The sequence below is a fragment of the Eutrigla gurnardus genome (genome assembly GCF_963514095.1).
Source record: "Eutrigla gurnardus genome assembly, chromosome: 14".
Classification (NCBI taxonomy): Eukaryota; Metazoa; Chordata; class Actinopteri; order Perciformes; family Triglidae; genus Eutrigla; species Eutrigla gurnardus.
Window position 1 is genome coordinate 19,251,264 of NC_139937.1, and position 22,110 is coordinate 19,273,373.

General features: G+C 41.7%; 1 protein-coding gene across 3 annotated transcripts in view; it reads right to left on the reverse strand.

The window, feature by feature from the left end:
- The window catches only part of grik2 (glutamate receptor, ionotropic, kainate 2), a 175,276-nt gene that overhangs the window by 86,735 nt on the left and 66,431 nt on the right, over positions 1-22,110 (reverse strand). For all 3 annotated transcript variants that reach the window (XM_084026073.1, XM_084026074.1, XM_084026075.1), the window contains 3 exons: positions 19,383-19,564; positions 13,348-13,401; positions 10,227-10,400 (listed from right to left, as the gene is read on the reverse strand). In XM_084026073.1, the coding sequence (XP_083882199.1) occupies positions 10,227-10,400; positions 13,348-13,401; positions 19,383-19,564 (410 nt within the window). The remainder of the gene's footprint in view (positions 1-10,226; positions 10,401-13,347; positions 13,402-19,382; positions 19,565-22,110) is intronic.

Genomic DNA, 22,110 nt, shown 5'->3' on the forward strand with positions numbered 1-22,110 from the left:
CCGTTTGTTAATGGGAGCTATAGAGGACCAAATATGCAGGGAGTTGCCAATGTGCTCGGTCTTTAGTGCCTTTAATGAAAACCACTAAATTGTCCAATTCATTCTGAAGTGTAAACAGCGTCTACAAAACAATCACGTGTCACTTTCTCAGCGGGTCCAATGAGACCACTCTAACAGCCATAACCTTTTTGTGCGATCAATTCTTTAACTGGTTGTATATTTTTTTGTCGTGACAACATTCACACAGAACGAGAATATCACATGGTGTAAAAAAAAAGTCCTTTTGTTCAGCATGAGGTTGGTTATTGTGAGCTTTCACACAGAACACGGAGGGTTAGTAGTCAGAATCCAAGATGGCAAACCTCATTACAATGAAAGCCCAGGACATATAATATTATCAGAGAAATATTTAACATTTTTATGTTGTTATTTATTTGATAGATTCATTTGATCAAAATTAATTTGATCAAAAAATTATAATTACTTGTTTTTTTGAAACCTTCAATCCACATAAAACCAGTGTGAAACAATACACTTTTAAAATGTAGCCTTATAAAAGGATGTGATTATGTTTCATAGGAGAAATATATTTTCAATAACAGATGTTCCATATATCACGTCACTTCCTTTGAATGCAAAACTATCTGCAAATACGTCCACATTAAACGTATCCGTGGTTCGTAGAAACATCAGTCCTCTTTAATCTTGGGAAATGTTTCCATTTGAACGCTTACATATGTTTCAGATCCCATCGGATTATAATGCAAGAAATCATAGTGATAATACAAATTAGGTTACTGCAGATCACATTACATTTTGTCCTCTGCGGAACATTGACAGAAGTCACCGACGCCATTAACAGATCTGAAGTGAGACTTTAAGGCTGGACAACGTCCACTTGCCAACAATCCGACCCTCCATCCCTTCCTTGTCAGTGACGGCTGCATCGCTGGAGAGCTCAACACATAAATCAGGCGGCGTATTATTCAACAGGCGGTGGAGTGATAAAAAAAACGGAGAATAAGAAGTGGCGATGACGTGCCAGACACCTCACAGTGACCTTGTTTATTGTGTAACCCGGTCCCCAAGGTCCAGTCCCTGAGGTCAGAGACCAAGGAAGCAGCTTAAGCAGTTCCGGCAAACCTGTATCGGAGCCCTTTGATAGGAGTCTCTAACAGTGAAGGGATGAATAGTCGGAACAGGAAACCTTGATGCTTGAAGTCTTTTTGATTTGAAGGTAAGAAAGCGGCAGCCCGAGGGCCTTGGGTTTCAGCTTCCTTTGTGTGAAAGTATGTCTGAACATCTTTGGGCCTGAGTCTGACTCATCCTCGCGGTTTGATCTGTCCCCTGACGATGCACAGCAACGTGGGTAATTATGGGTTTGGCCTTATGATGACTCATATAATGACTGTCGTCAACTGCACTGCTTCTCTGATCAATTCACTGACGTCTGCTTCTGGCCACCTGACCTTGACACCACGTGTCCTCGGCCAGGACACAGGGCATTGGACCGTACCAACTAATTCATGTACTGAAGTCTAAAGAGACAAGAACAGGCTAAATGTGATTAAATACTTCATCGTTTTACTGACACATGATAGTGTAGAGTTCACGACCATAATGACTACGTCCACTTCTTCTTTCTAAGGTTTCCAGTTTGTCAATTTGCCTGTCGCCATCTTGGATTTTGGCTGTCGCCATCTTGGATTTTTTGCAACCAGTGATGGGAAGTGACCATATTTGGCCTGTGGGCGAGCGACGGGTGGATCGGATGAACACAAGCAGCATGTTTACAATGTTTACTGAGATAATAAATGAAGTGAGAAGTAAGGTCATTTTCTCACTTCTTTTTGCAACCAAAGGAGTCGCCACCTGGTGGACAGCAGAGAGAATGCTTAAGGCACTTCAGGGTTTGCTTCACTATTCAGAGGTTGCCGCCTGCTTTTACCCCAGTTTCACTTTCTTAACTTTCTTGACTCAGTTATATGATTTCTGCTAGTTTGACCTAGTATTGTTGAGGAATGAGAGAATGACAGTGAAAAAATAGAGTAATGTGGAAAGAGTATTTCACGTCTACCCTTTTCTTTCTTTGCATGTTTTTATAGAAAAGTTCATACTGCTGCAGATTCTGTTGGTTGCAAAGTCAGATATTATGTCTCATTATAATACATTCCTGAAACCACTACTGTTATCTTTAGATTTATAATAATAATTCCTCATGTTCGCAGAGGGGTGTGAACTTTTTATGCACAGTAAACACAGATGCAATGATTGTGAGAATAACAGTATTTTTTTTTTGTATCAACACTATATAACAAGCATCATTAATTTAGTCTTCAATAGTTCTGCATCATAAATTGCCTTAAAGCAATCCAGCAATAGTACAGTAGATTTAAAACTGTGTTCCAAACAAATAGCTCACAGCACTTCCTCAAATCTGCTTATAATGACAGCCAAAAATACAGATTTTTTTCATTGTTTTTTTGGTCAGAGCTTTTGGTTAAATGATTTCAACAAGATGTTTTGGAAGAAAATGGCCAAACCTATCTTTAAAGGCAAGGTAAGCTAAGTTCTGTATCCTTGAGTTATACATCACATTCAATCCTCCCATGCTTTCACTTCTCCTCAGTGGGCTAATCATGGAGAATAATCTTCAAATGATCTTCAAACTAATGCAACAATAAAAGATCCATAATGTCTCCAGCTGCAGCACTCCAATGAGCTGTTCAGTACGGGTGTGCTGAGTCGACTACACTGGTGCGCCACGGTCCATTTGATTACGGTTTGTGTGATGATATGTCTATCAAACCTGCCCGTCTCTTTTCTACTCCGAGACTCCCCTGCAGAATGCGACGAGAGACAAAGCGAAAGCAGCCAGCGTGTTGTATGTGATCTCGCTCAAAGCAACACAAACCAGTTAAAGTCTTTAAGCGGAGCTTTGCTAATTAAAAAGACTCCTACTCCGTCAGGCATACTAATGCCCGAGCCTTGAATGGACTGTAGACAGGACTATGAGCAGAGCTCTGCCATATTGCTTTAGTAGCAGAATCTGCTGTCCCGTGACTAAGACACACTGTCAGGAGGACTAATAGTCTTAACACTCAAGTGAATCTGATGAGTTTTTCCCAGCAAGCAGATAATGAGCAGAGAAAGGAATCTGCTTTAAGGACCCCTCGAAACGGCTGCAAACTTTCTCAGCCTGGCACGATCAGGAAGTTGGCAGTTTGTGCGCTACGCGATGAGGAGTTGAGAATTAGCTGTAGGTTCTTAATACGGCGAGTGTTCTGGGATTATGGAGAAACATTATACTGTGTGTGTGTGTGTGTGTGTGTGTGTGTGTGTGTGTGTGTGTGTGTGTGTGTGTGTGTACATCGGCAACAGAAATTTAGCAGTGAACTAAAGCAATGGTACACACAGTGCTGCGTAGTCCAGCAGCCATTCATCAGCTTCCAACATTCTCCAGAGGTTGTAGACAAGCAGAATGAAGGTTAGGCCATCCAGTCTGCATCTAGCTGGCAAAACATGTCTCAAATGTATTAATCTTCCTTACAATGATGACAGCACCACCACCACCACCACCACCATCCCTGCACCCTCCCCACCACCGAGTCAGTAACCTCTGATCCACGTCACGTAACTCAGTTCGACAGCTGCTTTACAAAGTCAGGAACATTGCACCATGGGTAAGAGATTTAATGATGGCTCATGGCAATGACCAAGCTGAAACCAGCTCATTACAGACAGTATGGCATGTCACTCTAATAGCCGTTCTCCAAAGGACAAGTCCAACAGATAATCTATTAAAAGTCAAGAGCAGCAAAGTCTAGGCCGAACATTGTGTGCAAGTGTATTTAGTCGGTTAGGCTGTTTCATAAACAATATGAAAAGTAATCCTTTTACTTCTCATATTGAAAAGTAAAAGTAAAATGTTCAAAATAAATCATTTGTGCTTTCTGGAAATAAATCAACGTGATTGTTTTGGACTCGACACTCTTGAAGGCCTTTACACACTAGGGGCAGGACGAAGTACTGAGTACTCTCCTGCATATTTTATATACTTAGGGCTTTTATAATGAAAGGTGGCTGCTGAAAACAAGCCCAGCTAGCTCAAAGCTAGCATGCTAGCTAAGGCTAAGAAGCTAGTTTGTATGCTACTGTGTGTTGCTAGCTGGCTAATGTTAACTCTGTGTTCTTGTTGGTCCTGGCGCTTACCTATGATTTAAATAATACCATATCAATGATTCAATTGATTTCAAATAATTGTATATAGATTATTCATGGGTTTGGACCTTTTACTGGACAAACCATGACGATTGAGGTTGTCAGTTTAGGGTTCGGTAACTTGACATTTTTATTTTTCCAGATTTCTCAGGATTTTTGAGACAGCTGAGCAGGTTTCCGTGTTAATGGTGTCCCATGAGGACATGTGGTGATGTGGATGTTAACTCAGTGACTGTATATATTTCTATATAATCTCTATACTGATAGGCTTTTTTTTACACAGCGCCACATGAATTTATCGCTCAAATACGTGAATGAGGAGAAATTAGCTGCGCTTCATATTTTGCACATAACCGACAGCTATTCCAGCAGGCCTGCCAAAAACTAGGAGCTGAGCCGAAGCTCTCTAATCTGCAGCCCACTTCTGAAGCCCTGACGTGCCGCCGTACAAACTGCAGAAAGCAGATCGCGTTATTTTAATAATTCGTAAAAGTGCAAAGTGCACACTTCAATCCCCTCAAGTCAGCAGTGTAGAAAGTGACTCGTCTCCCACAGAAACCCTGACACACACTAAGTGGCTCCCTGGGTGAACCCTGGTGGCACCAGAGTCACTGCGCCTCGTCCTTCCAAGCACAGCCGAGCGCTGCCAGCCTCTGCTCAACAAATGCCAGCTGCCGCAATAATGTCCCAGCAACATGTCACGGCCAAATTCCTTCCCCAACATTTGGAAAACACCAGAGCCCAGTCCAAGTCTGTGAGCCAGAGGGGGGAGACAGAGAGATGGCTTGATGCACAGAGAAGCAGATGGAATAAACTAAACTAACAAAAGCCCTATCTAAGAGGAGGAGGAGGGCACGGGCCAATGGCATCGTCTCAGTGCCCAGTTTAAGGATGCAGCCAAAATGTGGAATAACCAAATATTAGCCCCCAACCTAATGACAGCTCTCCAGCTTCAAACAGCTCGAACTCCAGACTTTTCTCACAGTGCAGGCATCATCGGGGCACATCCCATAATGCAGCACAAAAGCTGTGCATCTCAGAAAACAGTGAGGCCACAGAATGAGGCGTGATCTGGGTACCAAACGGGCTCCGCTCTGTTCTGGCGGCTTGTACGCTGGGCCGTGCTTTGACAGCCACTGCTGCTCCAGAGCTGAACTCTGCCTGGGGTCAAGCCTTCCCAACGCCAAGATCCCGCCTGCGCCTCCACTGGCACCAGTCGAGGCCATGTTTCCCAGCTTGTCCTGCCATTTGGGGAGGTCTGCAGCGAGACAGCGTGACTGACAGTTTGGAACAAGAAGACGCGGTATAGAGATGATTATTCCACTTCACTCATCTTCTTTCTGTCAGTAAATTGCTCTTTAATGATTGATCTCTTCCTGAGGACTGCCAGAAAAATGGACTTAATTACTCACTTGTATTTTTAAAATAAGATATAATGTACATTTTTCAGTTTGTAAATGTTAGTTACACACAAAGCCCTGTTCTAGTGCTATTATGACGCATGTGTTGTTATATAAACATGCGCATGATGTGTGATAATACAATATATTGCATGAATATGTAAGATCCATGCAATCAGAATATGGCTGCAGGGTTTAACACACAGTGCCAGACCTGGCAACCAGGCTTTAGCTTTAGCTTGAGGCTGAATATACGATTGCCTTTTTTTAGTCACCTTATATCTTGATACTATACATCATGCTTAAAGTGTGACCTTGAACTTGTCACCTTGTAACTTATGGAGGTGTTGTACATACTCATTTTCCAACCAGCTCAAAAATTCACAAATCCGTTTGTTTTTTTATGCAGTTCTTCGTCAGTTGAATCAATTTGCACATTTATTTTTGATGTTTGAGGTTCATTAATTGTTTCGTCTCACTGTCAAACAACAGATGCCTGTTTGTACGCGAGGAAAGGAAAACCAAAACAGATGATTGTTAAAACCCAAAAAATAAATAAAGCCGTAACAAACGCCTCATTATAGACTGCAGGGGGAATTAATTCATATTTGCACTCTATGCACATTCATGAGCAGGTGACGATTCGAAGGTAATGACTGGTCTTTGATGCTGCATACAAAAAAATAAATGAAAAAATAAAATACATGCAAGTAAATGTAAGTCAGCTTATTGGCAGCCTCACAATCATTTGTGGCACAGAGCCTCCTGCTATTTAATAACATATTTCTCATATGACTCATCCCATCCTTTCCCGGCGTCCACCTTATGCCTGTTTGGGTGATACTCAGATAATAGGAATCCTGGAATATGTCTGATGTCTCTGTGACATTTTTTATAACTGTTTTTGGATCAGACTTTAAATGATATCTGTCAAAAAAAGGAAATGGCTTTCCGTCACTGCCCCATTTAAATGTAGCCACAGGTAAAGCGTATTTATGGTAATACGGGAGAATGGAAATGGTTTCTGTGGCTCTGAATACCAACGGTGTTTTGGAGCTGCAACAAACAAAGGAGACGACCTTGATCACTGCGGGGTCAGTGGCTTTCACCGTGCGAGGGTAAAAGTTAACGTCCCCGACTTTCCAACTTATGACAAAGAGATAAACGCAGGAATTACAGTCATGCCTGAGTGTTTTTTTGAACCCGTTTCAATTTAGCAGGGCACACAATGAATCAGACAGCAGCTTAAGCAATTAACAAGGAGAGACATTATGGTAATGAGAGCGTGGAGCTTGTAAGGTCACTCTCGTCGTGCATGTTAAGCCACGACTCAGGGCAGGGATTCTCCGCCGCCACATTAATTGAAGGGGGCAGAAATGAACGAGGGCGCAGAATGCGTTTTACCTGATTTGTCACGGATAAACATGTTCTGGAATAAAATGCTCTTTGGACTGAACTTCATACGTTCTTTGAATCACATTCGCGATTTGATGCAAGGGGACACAAGATGCCGTCTCACAGATAGGCTGCTGGGTGTGAAATCGTACATGTTGGAAAAAGTCGTAATGGCAGATTAAAAAGCAGCGGAGGCACCTCATTGACACTCAGCTGTGTTAATGAACGCGGCTCGCTTGAACGTAGCATGGAGTTCAAAGTTCTGTATTTGAAATCAAGCATCCAGTGTGGCAGAAATTCCAGTTGGAGTCCAACTTTGATGAAAACCAAACCAAACAAACCATTAGACATTAAATTTGAGCTGAAACGGCATTTCAAGCGCATCTATCGTCCGTATGGTGAAACAGGATAGACCGGCGGGAGGAATCTGATTTGATTGTTGAAAAGATTAGCTCACGGCCTTCTCCAGCTCTGTGCTGCTAAAATGAGCAGATTAATGTATTTGTTATATGTTCTACGGTTCTAATTCACCAACAGTGTGACTTCCAGTGAAGTGCTGGAGTTTTGGGCACTGTTGGATAAAAACAAGGTCATGCAGGTTAATTGAACAAACATTAGCAACAGCAGAAATACTGATTCTACAACTAACTGCCCGGCACATTCTGTGCTCTAATATCAAATCGACAATTACCAAGTAAAAACTAACTTGCACACAAGTAAAGATTAAATCCACAAACATGTTTATCCCTACAAAGAACTCAAAGTGTTCACTTTGCAAAATAAGGAATGGGACGATGTAGGATTTCATCGTGGATCTAGATTTTTCTTTTTTTTAAATAACAATGAGTTGAAATTCCATTATCAGTATAATCGGAAATATTGTGACTTAAAAAAAGGAGCTGTTTCGCTCACTGTTATGGTGCAGACGTAGCAGTGTGTTACGTTGCAGATTCCGACCCGCTGCATGGAGAAGCGGTGGGAGGAAGCGACTGCCTACTCATCTGCAATCTGTCATGATCTGGGAGTTCATAAGTCACAGCACATCAGCAGTTCACCACTTAAGTACACAAAACCGTAAATACAGCACACAAATTAAGCCGTTCATCAAATGTTTGCGGAACCTTTCACCATGTCAATATGCATTAGCTGCTGACTGATTCCCATTTGTCTAATTAATCAATCCCCACCTTTCAACCCATATGCCATTAATTCCGTGATGAGCGGGGTCACGGCGAGCTCCTCGCACACATAAATCTCCACCTGTCAGCGATCCAAAAATAACCAGGCCCGCTCTCGACTCTCGGCGGCACCTAACAGCCGAATATAAACACGGAGATGATGAGGCAGATCTTTTATTTCCCCTCGTTTCTTTGTTATGTGGACTTAAGACATCAAATTGACTCTGAGACTCCGTGTAACAGCTTGCGCTGGAAGCGAGCAGCTATAAAGGCACTCTGAGCTTTTTTGTGTTGTGAAAAGGTACAGTTATTACACGCACAGTCCATTCCGGGTCTCAAGTGGGAAACGGTATTGATTGAGCCACAAATCCAACAAAAGGGGCTTAAACTGAGTAACACCCAATCTCCGATATCAATCCAGAAACATGACTCAGCAGGATCTCTCTTTTTTAGACACACACAACAACAACAAAAAAAAGAAAAGAAAAAAAGAATCTGTTATTCCGCAGAGGTAAGCCACTGTTTTCAATCAGCAGCCAACATGTTGCCGCTGCCGCCGCCAGGGCTTTCCAACTGGAACCAAACCAAGCTGCTACATCGGCCTAGCGTTTAACACCTCAACAGTCCATCTGGGAATAAAACACAAGAACTCTGATTTCACTCCTGCCTTCCCATCACCCACTCTCTGTCCTTCGTCTTATTCTTTCCCATTCATCCCCCTGATCTCATTTCTCCTCCATTACTCTCTCTTTTCCTTCCCCTTCCTCGTCTCTGGTGGGTTGACGCTTTTTGGCAAGCTTCCCAGATAAGAGATGGTATGAAAGCAGCGTGGAGGAACAGTTATTACAGGCAGTGTGCTCGGATCAGAGAGGTTTCAGATCACAGCGACAGAGACTCTTCTTATCACAACTCAGGGCACCGAGGTTTTTCAGACTCCCCCGGGACGACTTTACCGTAAGAGACGCCACAGTGCATCCATTGGAGCCGCTCCGTCATGTCCGGAACAGCGCTAGTGATGACTTTATGTCTAAAGAGCGGAGAGGCATGCAGGTTTTTTGTGGGTTGTCTCACTTGTCAGCTGTGGCAAGAAGTACATGTGCCCCGTATCAATCCTAATGCTGTGTTCACACCAGGAGAGAAGAGAGGCTTCCCTCCAACATGTTTCATCCATCATGGCTGACATAACCACCATTGCTGCTTTGTGCATGTTGTGAAGTCCCAGATATGCCGGGAAACCAAACGCCGTTCTGTCTGGATTCATAAGGTGAATTTCCCCAAGCTGTATTCACTGTTTCTCGCAAGAAACACATTGGCTGGTTTACTACACGTATGTTAACAAATTTGCTGACATTTAATTGCAATAAACGGATGGTGCTGATGATGGTGATGTCAAGCTTCACCATACAATAATTGGCTTCGTGTTTGGTGTGAACGCAGCATAACATTGTCTGTCTTTGTCTTGTCTCATTGAAGCATTAGAGCAAAGAACATTACATGACCGCCCCCCCCCCCCCTCCCTCCATCTCTTTATGCCCCGTCTGGATGAAGCTACAGAACTGATGGCCGCATCATCCCTCCATCCCAATGATCACTGTAGGAGCCATGTGTTTTGTGTTTGAATGTTATTTGCCTCCAAGCACTAAGCGGTGTTTTGTTACAAGCCAACTGGCCTCAGCCAATTTACATTTATGCCAGTAACCCCAGGTGTTGCTGATTGGGAAGATAGGCCAACAGATTTTTGATGTGCTTGGTTATTGTCGTGTGGCGGTATTTGTTTTAATGTTGTCATCAACTTATTGGAAGGGAAAGATAAAACATAAATATATATAAACATACATATACACGTTGGTGTGTACAGGAAATAGACCTGAACTCAAAGGCAAGAACATATTGCGTTTTTGTTTCTTTGGTCCCGAACAAATTAACCAAAGGGAAACAACCTCAGTTACACTGAGCAGATGGATACCATGTCATTAAAAGTATTTGTCTCTGACAAAGTGAACTAGTCATTTATTGTGTACATGAGACTCACGGTCATGAAGCCGTCCAGTAGACCAGAGTCAGGTTTGGGCGGGGCTTGCAGTCGCTCCATGGACCATTTCTCAATGATGGAGGCCACTTGGCTATTCTCTGTGTTGAGGATTCTGAAGCCCGTCATGTTCACACCACTGTATCGGTAAGGCTCTACGTCGAGTGCAAACAGATCCTGGAAAGAAGGAAAATCCATTAGAGAGAGGACACACAGACAGGATTTAATTCATCAGTAGCCCTGCAGTTATTCAGAAAAGGCTACAACAACAAAGACCACAAAGTCATCAAATCCTAGTGGCTAGCCTCTTCGCTAACAAGAAACCCAACGACATCTCAATGGTAAATTAGCTTTGGATCTGTTATTAATAACAAAGCATACACTTTGCAAAGCTAGGACCTTTGTGCTAATGGCTAATCAAATATTCTTGCAAAGTGGAAGGTGTAATTTCAGGCGTTCCAAATGGTTCCATTAATTTTCTCCGTTTGAACTTATATTTAGAACTTATAGCACTCTGGTTAAAACATCCATTCAAATGATGATAATGTACTTATTTTCTTTAGATAAAAAAAAAATCAAGTTGATAAGTCAAGAAAAGTCAATGGTAGCAGCCTGCCGACATAATGTTAAGAGCATCTAATAAACACCCAGCTCTGTATTCACCCCAACAAACATCGAGCACCTGGCAGGTAGAGCCATTATTACTACTACGGCTAGATCTACTACTACGACGACTACTACTACGGCTACAATGACTACCACTAGTCGGTTTCATTATCAACATTCATCAAATCTACCCAACTGCATTAAATACAACATGGCAGTGAGCCCTGACTCAGTTCTATGACCGACCAAACATTCTATAAAGTATAAGAGAAAACATTTAGCACAGGGTAAGTGAAGAGAAAATAAAAATCTGGCAGGAAGTAGGCTGCCATATGTGGCCTCAGTATGGCTGGTTTGTTCATCAGGCTGTCAGCACTGGACTCTGTCTGCCAAACACAACAGTGAGAAATGATGGCTGCGACTGCACCTCCCCTGTTCCACTCGTGTTTGTCTTTTACTTTTCATCTTCCTGAAAACACTAGAGGGGCATTTCATTATCTCGCATAAATTGGTCCACGTCGAATTGCCGTGGAAGGAAAGTAGGCAGATTTACATGTTTCATTTCACACCAAAAACGATCCCTTTTAGCCGCCATGATGAACCGAACAAACAGCTGAAAAAAAAAAAAACGTAATTGCTCAGTTTTCAAAGGAAGTTGACATTAAAACAGTAAAGGTCAGGAGGGAGGCGGGACATACACATGGAGAGAAAAAGACAGTGTCTTTGTTTTGGTCCGAGGCATCACAAGCAGCCTCTTTAGGAACAGAGTGGGATGTTTAATTTTAGTCAGATCTTTTGACACGGAACATGGACGCAGATCAGGTTCTCGCAGTCAGGGAACTTAGAATAATGCTCACTAGTGCGTGTACCTGTGCTGGTGTTTGCATGTCATTGTGTGGACAGTGAAAGGGACTTTTTCCTGATATATCTAAAGCCAAGGTCACTGTGACCTAACTAGATGCTATAGTGTCTGATTATCCAGATTTGTGGGGCCAATGCCAATTCCGATGTTGTGAAGTGAAAAAATGCCAATATCAATAATCAATAAAATAGATATAACCATGGTCATGTGACTGATTGGGGTAGCTCATCTAGCACTACAAATCAAAATGAGTGTTGGCAGACGACTATTATCTGTGCCTTCCTGCAGTGAGACATTCTGAACTGAGCTGATGAAAGAACAAATCTGGGCTATTAGCCACTTTAATCAGAAACCGGAAGGTATAACATATATTGAAGGGGTGCTTAATTTCTTTTTTAGAATGCGATGAGGTAGATTAGGTATGTTTTCATGCATATTCATAAAGGATTAATGTCATAGTTTGGAGGGAGTTTGGCTAGTCAAATCTCAAAAGTCGAAAGACTAAAGGAAGACAGCAGGCTGATTAAAAGCTTAAGCACCAAATGTCCCTTTTGCTGTAGAGAGTTTGACTCAGGTTTCAAGGACAGTCGTGTTATGAGCTTCATCTTGCAATACAAGTAGAAAAACCCAGCAAGGCTCCCATAAAAGTCTCTTCCTGCTTCCTTGCCTGCTTGGTCCTGCTTGCCACATTGACAAGAATAGTTTTACACAAAAATGTAACAAATATAAAACTTTCATGGTTTCAAAAATCATAAAAGTAACAATTGAGCTCAAGATTTCCTCTCAAACATTTCAGAATTGTCTCTTTTATAATGGTGGTCTATGGGGAAACAGTGGCTGGGGCTCAGGAGGGCAAGAGGTTCCTCCACTAATCACAGGACGAGTTTAATCCCCAGGTCATGCCCACATGCTGAAGTGCTCTTGAGCAAGCCATTGAACCCCAATTTGCTGCTGATGGTGAGGCCAGTGCACAGCACAAATTACATTGAATAATATAAACGCACTCAATTTACCAAAAAGCAGAAGTGTTTCTGAGCACCAGACTCCCTTTAGAAAACCTCTCATTTTACTGGAGCGGGTTTGGAAAGTGAGCCCGATGCAATCCTAGTTCTGATTCTTCCATGCCTACCTTCCCTCCCATGGACCCAGCAATACGGCCTTAGCTGCCGATGTTAGCTCCCAGGCCCCGCTGGAGTCTGAGCTCTGATTTAGCGCAGAATTGGACCCGGTGCCACAGATGACAAGCATTACTTTACAGAAATAGCCAATCTTCTCACTGACAGTCTTGTTTACTTCTGTTGACATCAGTGTAACACGGAGGTACGTTTGATAACGAGAAAAAAAGGGAAGTGAAATGTAACGTGAAGAAGAATAGAAAACAGAAAACGCAAAAAAAAAGGATGAGATGAAAGAAAAAAAAAATCTCGATGTCACAAAGTACTACGCTATTATTTTCTTTGGCTCCGGAAAACACATTAAAAGGGACAAAGGCACGATCCAAGGTGATAAATATAAAATTAATAGCCGAGGAAATGAAGATTGAAGAGTTGCTTCATCTCATTCTTTGGGATGCAACAAATCTCCGTGGGTACATGGAGCTCCGAGTTGGACCTGATGACAAAGCGACTGTGTGGCACAGCCTCGTTCTCTACTTACCAGTGTGGTGAAGATATAGTGATAATACTCTGTCATCATCCCCATAGCGAGAGCCTGAGAACGGGAGTGACAGAAGGAGGCAGAGAGACAGATTGGGAAGAGAGAGAGATTTATAAATTAATAGGGAAGCAGATACAATATTTTGTCATAATTTGGACACACACACACACACACACAGACAGACATTTGCTGGCTGTGGTAGCATGTAATGTGAAGAGGCATGTATTCTGCCACACTGCTGCAGCCACAGGCTCAGAGATAAGAAACAAACACCCACCTAAAAGAAAAACAGCTAAATAAAGCAAAAGATTGAGCTCAGTCTCATCACTTGGCATTGAAATATGAAGGATAATATGTTATTCTATGGATGTGGGACATCTGGGAACCATGGAGAAGGTAGTCATCCTACATGGGAGACTGTTTGGAAGCAGGTGTTTACAACACTTTGAGAAAAAAGACACCCCGGCTAGTGAGGTGTGATACAAGCATGCTGTGTGATATGATGCTTTCAGTGCTGGCTCTGTTTGGAACAGACTTTATTGGCACAACCGGGGAAAGTGCAAGCAGTGTGTGGTGTGTGGAGCAACAATCAGTGTCAATGTGCCAGGGTTTGTGTTTAGTGTTATTTCACCACTTAGATAGATATGTTATGTTAATGCAGCCAATAATCCTAAGAATGATGTCAATATTTCACAATTCTGCACATATGGACTTCCATCGAGTGCCAATGTGTGTCCTTTATGTAGGAAAACGTAAAGTCAGCGTGGTGAATGGGTGTGTTACAAATTTGAGGAATTTGTAACACACAGGAGGAAAAAACAGTTGGCTTAGGATGTAAAAAAAAAAAAAAACACTAATTTTGGTAGCGACCTGTCAATCACAAGGTAGCCCCGCCCTAAAGCATCCCCTGCTTTATGGTCTATTTGACTATAAATGGACCACAATGTACTAAATGAACATCATGCTGTATTGAAGAAGACTTGAAACCAGAGATAGAGACCACAAACTCATGTTTGCAATGTTACAGAGATAATAACTAAAGTGAGAAGTAGGGTCATTTTCTCATAGAATTCCATGCCATCTGACTTCTTTTTGCAACCAGAGGAGTCGCCCCCTGATGGCCAGAAGCGAGAATGCAAGTTTAAGGCACATCAGGGTTGGCTTCCCTTTTGAGAAACTGGAGGCGTCACCTGCTTTTTATCCAGTTTCACTCACCCTTCATGACTCAGTTATATGATGATATAACTAGTTTGACATAGTATTAAAGGATAGTTGAAGAATGAGAGAATCACAATTGAAACATAGTAATGAGGGTAATGTGGAAAGAATATTCTATTCTAATATCCTATTCTATTCTATTGTGTTGGTAGCCGTAGAGAAACCACATGAACATCAGAACTGAATCTGAGCACCGGGGGGAAGTTGATGAGATCAATGTCATCTTTACATGACTGTTGCCTCGTCCACATTCAGTATGAGTCAGACCTTTGTCATCTTGCTGGGATTACCAAGCGCTTTTTCCAAGTGAGGAATATGTACTAGTTCACACCGTTATCACGGCGATCCGTCTGTTGAAATACACCTCTGTGATGAGATTCTGAAGTGGAACCTTTCTCTCCATTATTCTATTATCATCCAGACTGTGCTTCCCTATTCCAGCTGTATGACGCTATATGGTGGTGTCAAAGTCCTGCCTGCTGTGCTGAGTCTCACAAAACCAATATGAATCACAGATTAAGATGATTAAACAGGCAGGAAGGGATAATGGCTGCTGATATCTGGTGTGAAACCTTGAGAAAGCCTCCAGCTCTCCGTCTGAGAACCAGCCCACTCAGTAATGATTCACATGGTGCCATTTCCTGGACCTTGTGATAACAGAAGAGCGCCGTTAACCTTTCAGAGCTCATATTCCAATTTTTTTTATGTCACTTATGGGCAATGAAAACAAATCAATAGATAACTTACATCCTTTTCAGTTATAATAGCTGTTCAGTTTTAAAACATCGATCAAAGCTGTCAACAGGACAGGAAAAGCTCTCCCTAATCGTGTTGGAGCACTTAGAGGTGTGTTCAAATACGACTCCCAGCAAATTGTTCTTTCACCGTATTCACATGCATTTCACGGCTGGACTGTTTGCACAATCTGTGCCTCATGGTGACATTAGGTCTGTCTAATCAAACTCAAAAAAAGGGGAAGTTAGACAACGCTGGAAATACTATATATATATATATATATATAGCAAGTGCTTGTAATTTTCACCATGAGTGTAGTGCTGAATTATATTCCTTGAATACTGAAAGGTTCAGTGAGCGCACTAAGAACACTGACTTCCCATTTACCTCTGAAGAAATAGGAACTGGTCCAATTTCTAGGAATATCCAGCACTGCGATAGAATAGAAGCCCACGATTTGTGATGATGTTGTGTCTGTATGTAAGCATGTGGTATCTGCTAGCGTATAAGCATAGCGCCTGCTACTCTTAGGACAGTGCCACCCCCAGTGGACCAATAGCAATGCAATTTATTGAAAAAATACAATGTGTGATAGAGTGTGATTGGAGCTGTGTCCAAATTCAGTGGCTGCATTTGAAGACCGAATGCGTTCAAATGCAGCCCAGAAATGCAGTTTTCTTTTTCTGGATTGGGAGGATCCAACTAATGGGTCCTTCATGGCCCAACTTATCCCAAGATTCATTGTGCACCACTGACGATTGGATTTTAATCAACATGGTGTCTGCGAGTGGATCAGCGTTGGGAGATCTGGCAGAATACACTATCGCCTCAAATAAATCATGCGCCGATGGTGCCGGCAGTGAAGCATCTCCTCCATCATAATATAAAATAAAAAGAATAAAATATTATCTCTGGCTCCATTTGAATCGAATTAGTTACCTTTTCTATGTTCTTTCTTATCAACCACTGTTCCACTAGACGATGGGAGCAGCAAAGGTGACACAAACAGGAAATGCTTCTGACCAGACCGTATCATTTTGGAGACCACTCTGCCTTTGCAGTCTACAGATGCTGAAGAATTGAGACCAAGCACCTTTGTGTGGGAAAGCTCAGTCTTTGTCAGCAAATTCTGTTCTTTTTCTCACCTTTTTCCTCTAGTTTCTGCGTTAATGAAATATGAATAAGCTCACCACAATATTGTGTGTGGTACTAAGAACGCTTCACGTTCAGGACTGAACCATCCACAGTTTGACTTGAGGCTAATTGTGAGCGAACCAGAGAGAACCAGCTCTACCTTGCAACTCACACAGCATGGTGCTTTATTTCCATCTCTGTGTGGTGGATTGTTAGCTGGTGAGGATGCATCTTGACTTTTTGGCTGAGACATGCGGTTTTAGCCTCAGCCTTTAGCATAGTATCATGTGCTGTCATCAAAACAAAGTAGCTTTAAACATTGAAAAGTCAGCTTTAGACGCTCACTTTTAGCACCAGCATTAGCTCAAACTAGCTAGCTACAGCTTTGTTTTAAACATGGCTGGACATAAATCAGCTTCATTCAGCATTGTAAACTGTTAATGTTGGAACTATATTTTCAACAAAATTGTGTTTTTAAATATAAATAAACAGCATGCAAATTGACCGTTTTATAGTTTGATCGTAGAAAACTAGCCATTAAGACCATACACTCATGTTTACAAAGTTAACTGAGGTAATAAATCTAGTATGAAGTAGGGTCATTTTCACACAGACTTCCATGGAATCAGACTTCTTTTTGCAACCAGATAAGTTTAAGGCACTTCAGCCTTGGCTTCACTTTTGAGAACTGGACAACCAGACACATGCTGGTGAAATCTCTTTAGCAGACACAAAATTACATTTGAATTGTACTTATTCCTGTCCTCCTCGTTTCAACATTTGGGGGTAAAGACTGCTAGCTGATGAAAGCTACTTGCGATCTCTAACTTATTGGTGTTCCATGTAATGAGAATATCAAAGTGGGACAGTGAAATCTTTCATTACATCCCATTAGCAGGATTTCTCCCTCACATTATTAATGAAGGTATAGTCCTTGACCTTCCCCAGCAATCTACCACTTGGGCATTGATTAAAAACCCCGGGAGAGTGACAGAGTACTGGGGGTGAATCATGTTGCCTTTTAATATTTGATACATCCTTCAAGCAGAAGAAATATGAATGCTCGTCATTGCAAAGTTGGTTGGGCTGCACGGAAAAGCCATTGTGTGGGAATTGAGAGGAAAATAGAGCTTCGGGACAAAGACAAGCTTTTCTTCGCAGGATTTATGTTAATTCATCACTCTGCACAAACTACAGTGCAACGGATATTCAGGGCATCAGGAAAGCTTTGACCTTCACCTTCCTCACACGATGGACGCAATTTAAGTTCAGAATATCTGTTCAATATTCAACCATACGCTTGTTTTTGACACAGTGTATGCCCTCAGCACGGATCTTGTGTGTGAATTTGAGAATCATCATGTTTACCATTTTCACAGCGTCGATGTGGATGTAAATTATAATCCTACCATTAGTTCATATTACACTTTACCAGCCCGATTGTAGTCCGATGGCATCACTCATGGTGAAAGAAGAGCAGCCATGATTGGTCAAGGAGCGATATGTAGTCCGTCATGTCTCTGGGCCATGACAAGACTTTGTGACTCTATAATCACCTGACCTGACATCGTGACCATCATACTGACACAAATATCTTGTAGTCAGAACAGGCGTTCACAGTCAGCTGGGTTTTCTGTTCAAGGACAGGTGGCTGTCAAGGCCAGCAAGTACAAACAGTTATTTTTGAATGTGTATTTTTTAAGTCTGTCTTCCTAACCCTTTTTTTTTTGTTATGTCTGTTTAACCAAACTGACAAAGAAGTTCACATCCTATCGAAACACAAAAATCTCTTCGCCCGTAGGGATTGCATTAAAGGTGATGGCTGTGGTGGCAGAAACGTTATTAAAGGACCATAAAAGTGAGACAGAAATTCTGTCTGTTCTTGGCAATGTACAACTTGGTGCTGTGAGTTGCTCTTGGCTGCTTTCATTTTGGCAAATTAGCTCTCAGAGGGGAAAAACAGGTTGGAGACCCCAGATATAAAGGGCACACTACTGCCTGCATTGGTATTGAATATTATCTTAGCTGCAGTTTGCAGTTAAAATGCAGTATTCTCAATCCTATGAAAGATTGGCAATGCTGTTTCTGCACACAAATAATTAATAAAAGACAACAATGTGACCTGAGGATGTACCCAAATGCTGTTTTTACAACATTCACATGTGGCGGAATTGCATACAAAGTCTATGTGTCGTGTCTAAGGCCTATCAGCATTGAAATTCTCCTCCTGAAGTCCTGACGTTGCTGAATTAGAAATGGAGGACAGAAATGTTCTCTGTGGTCCCCCAGAGGTCTACGATAGTAGCTCACATTAGTCCAGAGACCAGAGCAGACTATGTGGAGAAACAAGAGACTTTCTATAGTCAAAACAACAAGGTCACTGCTGTATTTATGTCTAGATGACCTTATTTGGAGTGTTGATGGAGCAGCTACAATGTTAGCGTAGCCTAGCACCCATCAACCAGACTCCATTCAGAAAAAAAGCATTTTAAAAGTTGTTTACTTGTTGTCTTGCAGACAGACCTAACAAAGCATGACTTCACACTTTTTACTGATCATCATCATTATTATGTTGTTATTTCAGCATCCTTTTTATCATTATGGTTGGTGTCTACATGGAGTTAAGCCACTCTCCTCTCTGGCGTGTTTCTTCAATTGACGCAAATAAACACAAATGATTAAACCTGCATGAGTAACGTGAGGCAAAAATTTGCTTTGTGTTTGAACAACTGAAATAAATTCAACTTAATTATATGGTACAAAATGTGTCAAAATAAAATGTTCACACAAGTGAAAAGCACCGTTTCAAGCATCACAGTGAGGCGTGCTTTAGCAGATAAAACGGAGCTGCTTGGACTCTCACAACTGTCTACTGCTTTCTTTGACACTTGAGGACTCAGGATGTAAGAACACAAGTGTGTAAGACACACACACACACACACACACACCTGCTTCAAGATTCCAGCAGCCATTTCATGGCCACAGTCAAAGATGATGTGGAACTCCTTCCCCCTCTTCATCTCTTTTAACAGCGGCTTAGCATCCTTGGTGTCTGCAGGCAGCTGCCGGATCTTTAACCGGATGTTGTACCGGGATGGCGCCTTTATGAGTTCTTGTAACCGAATCAGACCTGTAGGGACAGCAAAAAAAAAAAGTAAAAGTTTTATTTTGCCTGACGAGTCATTGCTATTGGAAAACTTAGTTGGAATAGTGTTGCTCCACTGTGGGCAATACATTTCAAATATACGTACATACATTTCCACAATAATTAACGGAAAAGCCCTGATTCATTTGCTGGTGTTTTTTTTTATAATTAGAGTGAGGATAAGAAAGCTGCAGGGATATATTTTTAATGAAATCCATCCCTTCGTCACCCTCCCCTGACTTCTCTTACATTCTCTGTCCTAAACAAAAATATTTGTCTTTCAGTGTCTCTCTGTTTCCTTTGTGTCCCTCACTATGGATCTGAACAGTCGGCATCGCCTCCATATGACTAGACCTTGATCTGACGATGCAAACATTCTTGGAAACAAAGACACACATCAATACCGTACAGTCAGCATCCATCATAGATAACATTGATTCTGCACTCATTATTGATCCCTCTTCTTCCTCTATAAGGACTCGCTGTTGTGTTTAGGATATGTGTGAAGTCAACCCTGCTGCAGAAATTGACTGGGACTTCAACAGAATCATAAACATCTTAATTTTGATAGATGCAGGTCTAACTGTAATGTTGAGTGAGTGTTTGTCTTCCAAGTAGCTGATCAATCCTTGTTACGTTGCAGCAGAAGATGAGTTCATATACGTTCTAAAAGCACTAGAAGCATTACTTTATGCACATGTTAGGTTTTTTCCTTTCTGCAAGCATTTTTTCATTGAAATTCTATTATCCTTCAAGGAATTCACATGCAGAGGGGATGCATGGTGAATGAATACAAATCTAGTTTGTTACAGTTTTTCTCAATCGTTTACGCCCGTTTCCTGAAAGCACGCTTCATATTCTCAGAACTCGAAGCACAAAAAAACCTGTTCAAAAGGCAAAACCCTGCATTAAAATAATACCACGTCTTCTCAAACTAGTGTTTTGTGTTTAAACGACACAAAGAGAACATCATGAACGGACATTTATTTCTCAGAACCAGTTTAACAGTGATGTGCTCAACATCAAACCCCACTATGAGATGAAAACACAAGTATGTAAAGTATGAATGCCTGATCAGGAACTTAAGCCTTTTCACTTGTATATAAAATAGCCCAGAAAACAGATTGGAGGCTGGTGACCAGGCTTGGTATGTTAGGTTGCAGCAGAATATTGTGTGGAAAATTTGAATTAATAATGTATTGTGAAGTGAAGGGTTTGTTTGATATTTTGTAATACTATTATTTTGGGTTGCATCTATTTCAACATCCTCTGCTACTCATCAACTCCCACTCTGCTTTAAATTCCACCATTGTTTTGTTCACACTATAAATCTGAATAGTTTAAGATGCAGGTGCTGAGTAAACAGTTATATTACTGTGAGAAATACAAATGTGCTGACTTACTACTCTGACTCTAATTTAAAAACCGAAAGTGATCGCAAGGAATTAATCACAATTGAAGTCACACTGACTGGACCAGATGCTATTTTAAATACCAGTCAGGCTTCAGTCCTTCCGTCTCCAAACAGGCACATGGGTCCCGTGTCTCTGCCCACAGCCCACCATACCCAGCTGTTTGGCCTGCGGCATTATTTGTTTACTCCTTGCTTCCAGATGAGTGCACTGCACTGTGGGAAACCAGCCCGCTGTCTGCCAGAGCTTCGGCAGCCAGTCGCCGGTTTCCATTAAATCAAACACTCTGTCGCACACTGATGATGACATCCCCAGAGTGTTGACCTGTGAGACACTGGCGCTGTTCCATTTAACCATCTCATGACAAAGCGACTCCTCAGCTGTGGCTCACAACATCTCCGAAACACTACTGTGTTTAATATTAACAGACCAGACCATACAGGGTCATGGAGAACTAGATGTTCACAGATATGTCTTCTGGTAAAACAAGAGTGTTAAAATAGTGATAGTTAGTTATTGGCCTTGTACACTGTAATAATAAAAAGGTGGAAATATCACCATGGCTACAGAGAGAAAACAAAAGGCTAATTCCTAAGTTTCAAATCGGCTTGTTCATTATTACCTTATATATGGGTATTTATGAATCCTACAGTATGATTTTCAATACTGTAAATACAGATGCTGTTCTTTCTCCGTGTTTCCATATTTTGTTGCCTTAAAAAGCTTATAGTTCATAGTGTATAATGTTAGTTTTGGATCATTTTGCTTTGAGAATACATTTTTGATTGAATAAATTGACTTGACATACAGAAGCTCCACCGAGCTTTTCCGCCAGATTTCAAAGAGCTATATACACTATATATACACCCAGTGTTATGTGTACGCATATAGCCACCGATCAGCAGATGTTTGTTCCCATTCAGCTGATATTGGCTCTAAATAGTTTGATCGATAGTCCATGGGAAGAGCCAATGACTCATCGATTCTGAATTGAAATGTTTTCAACCCTTTTGTCGGCTTCCTGTTTGTCACACACCGTCCCCCATGAAGCCCGGCACCACGGAGCTTTTGTGCATGTGTGTCCAGCTGCGTCGCTAAGCACCGTGGAGCTCATCTCTG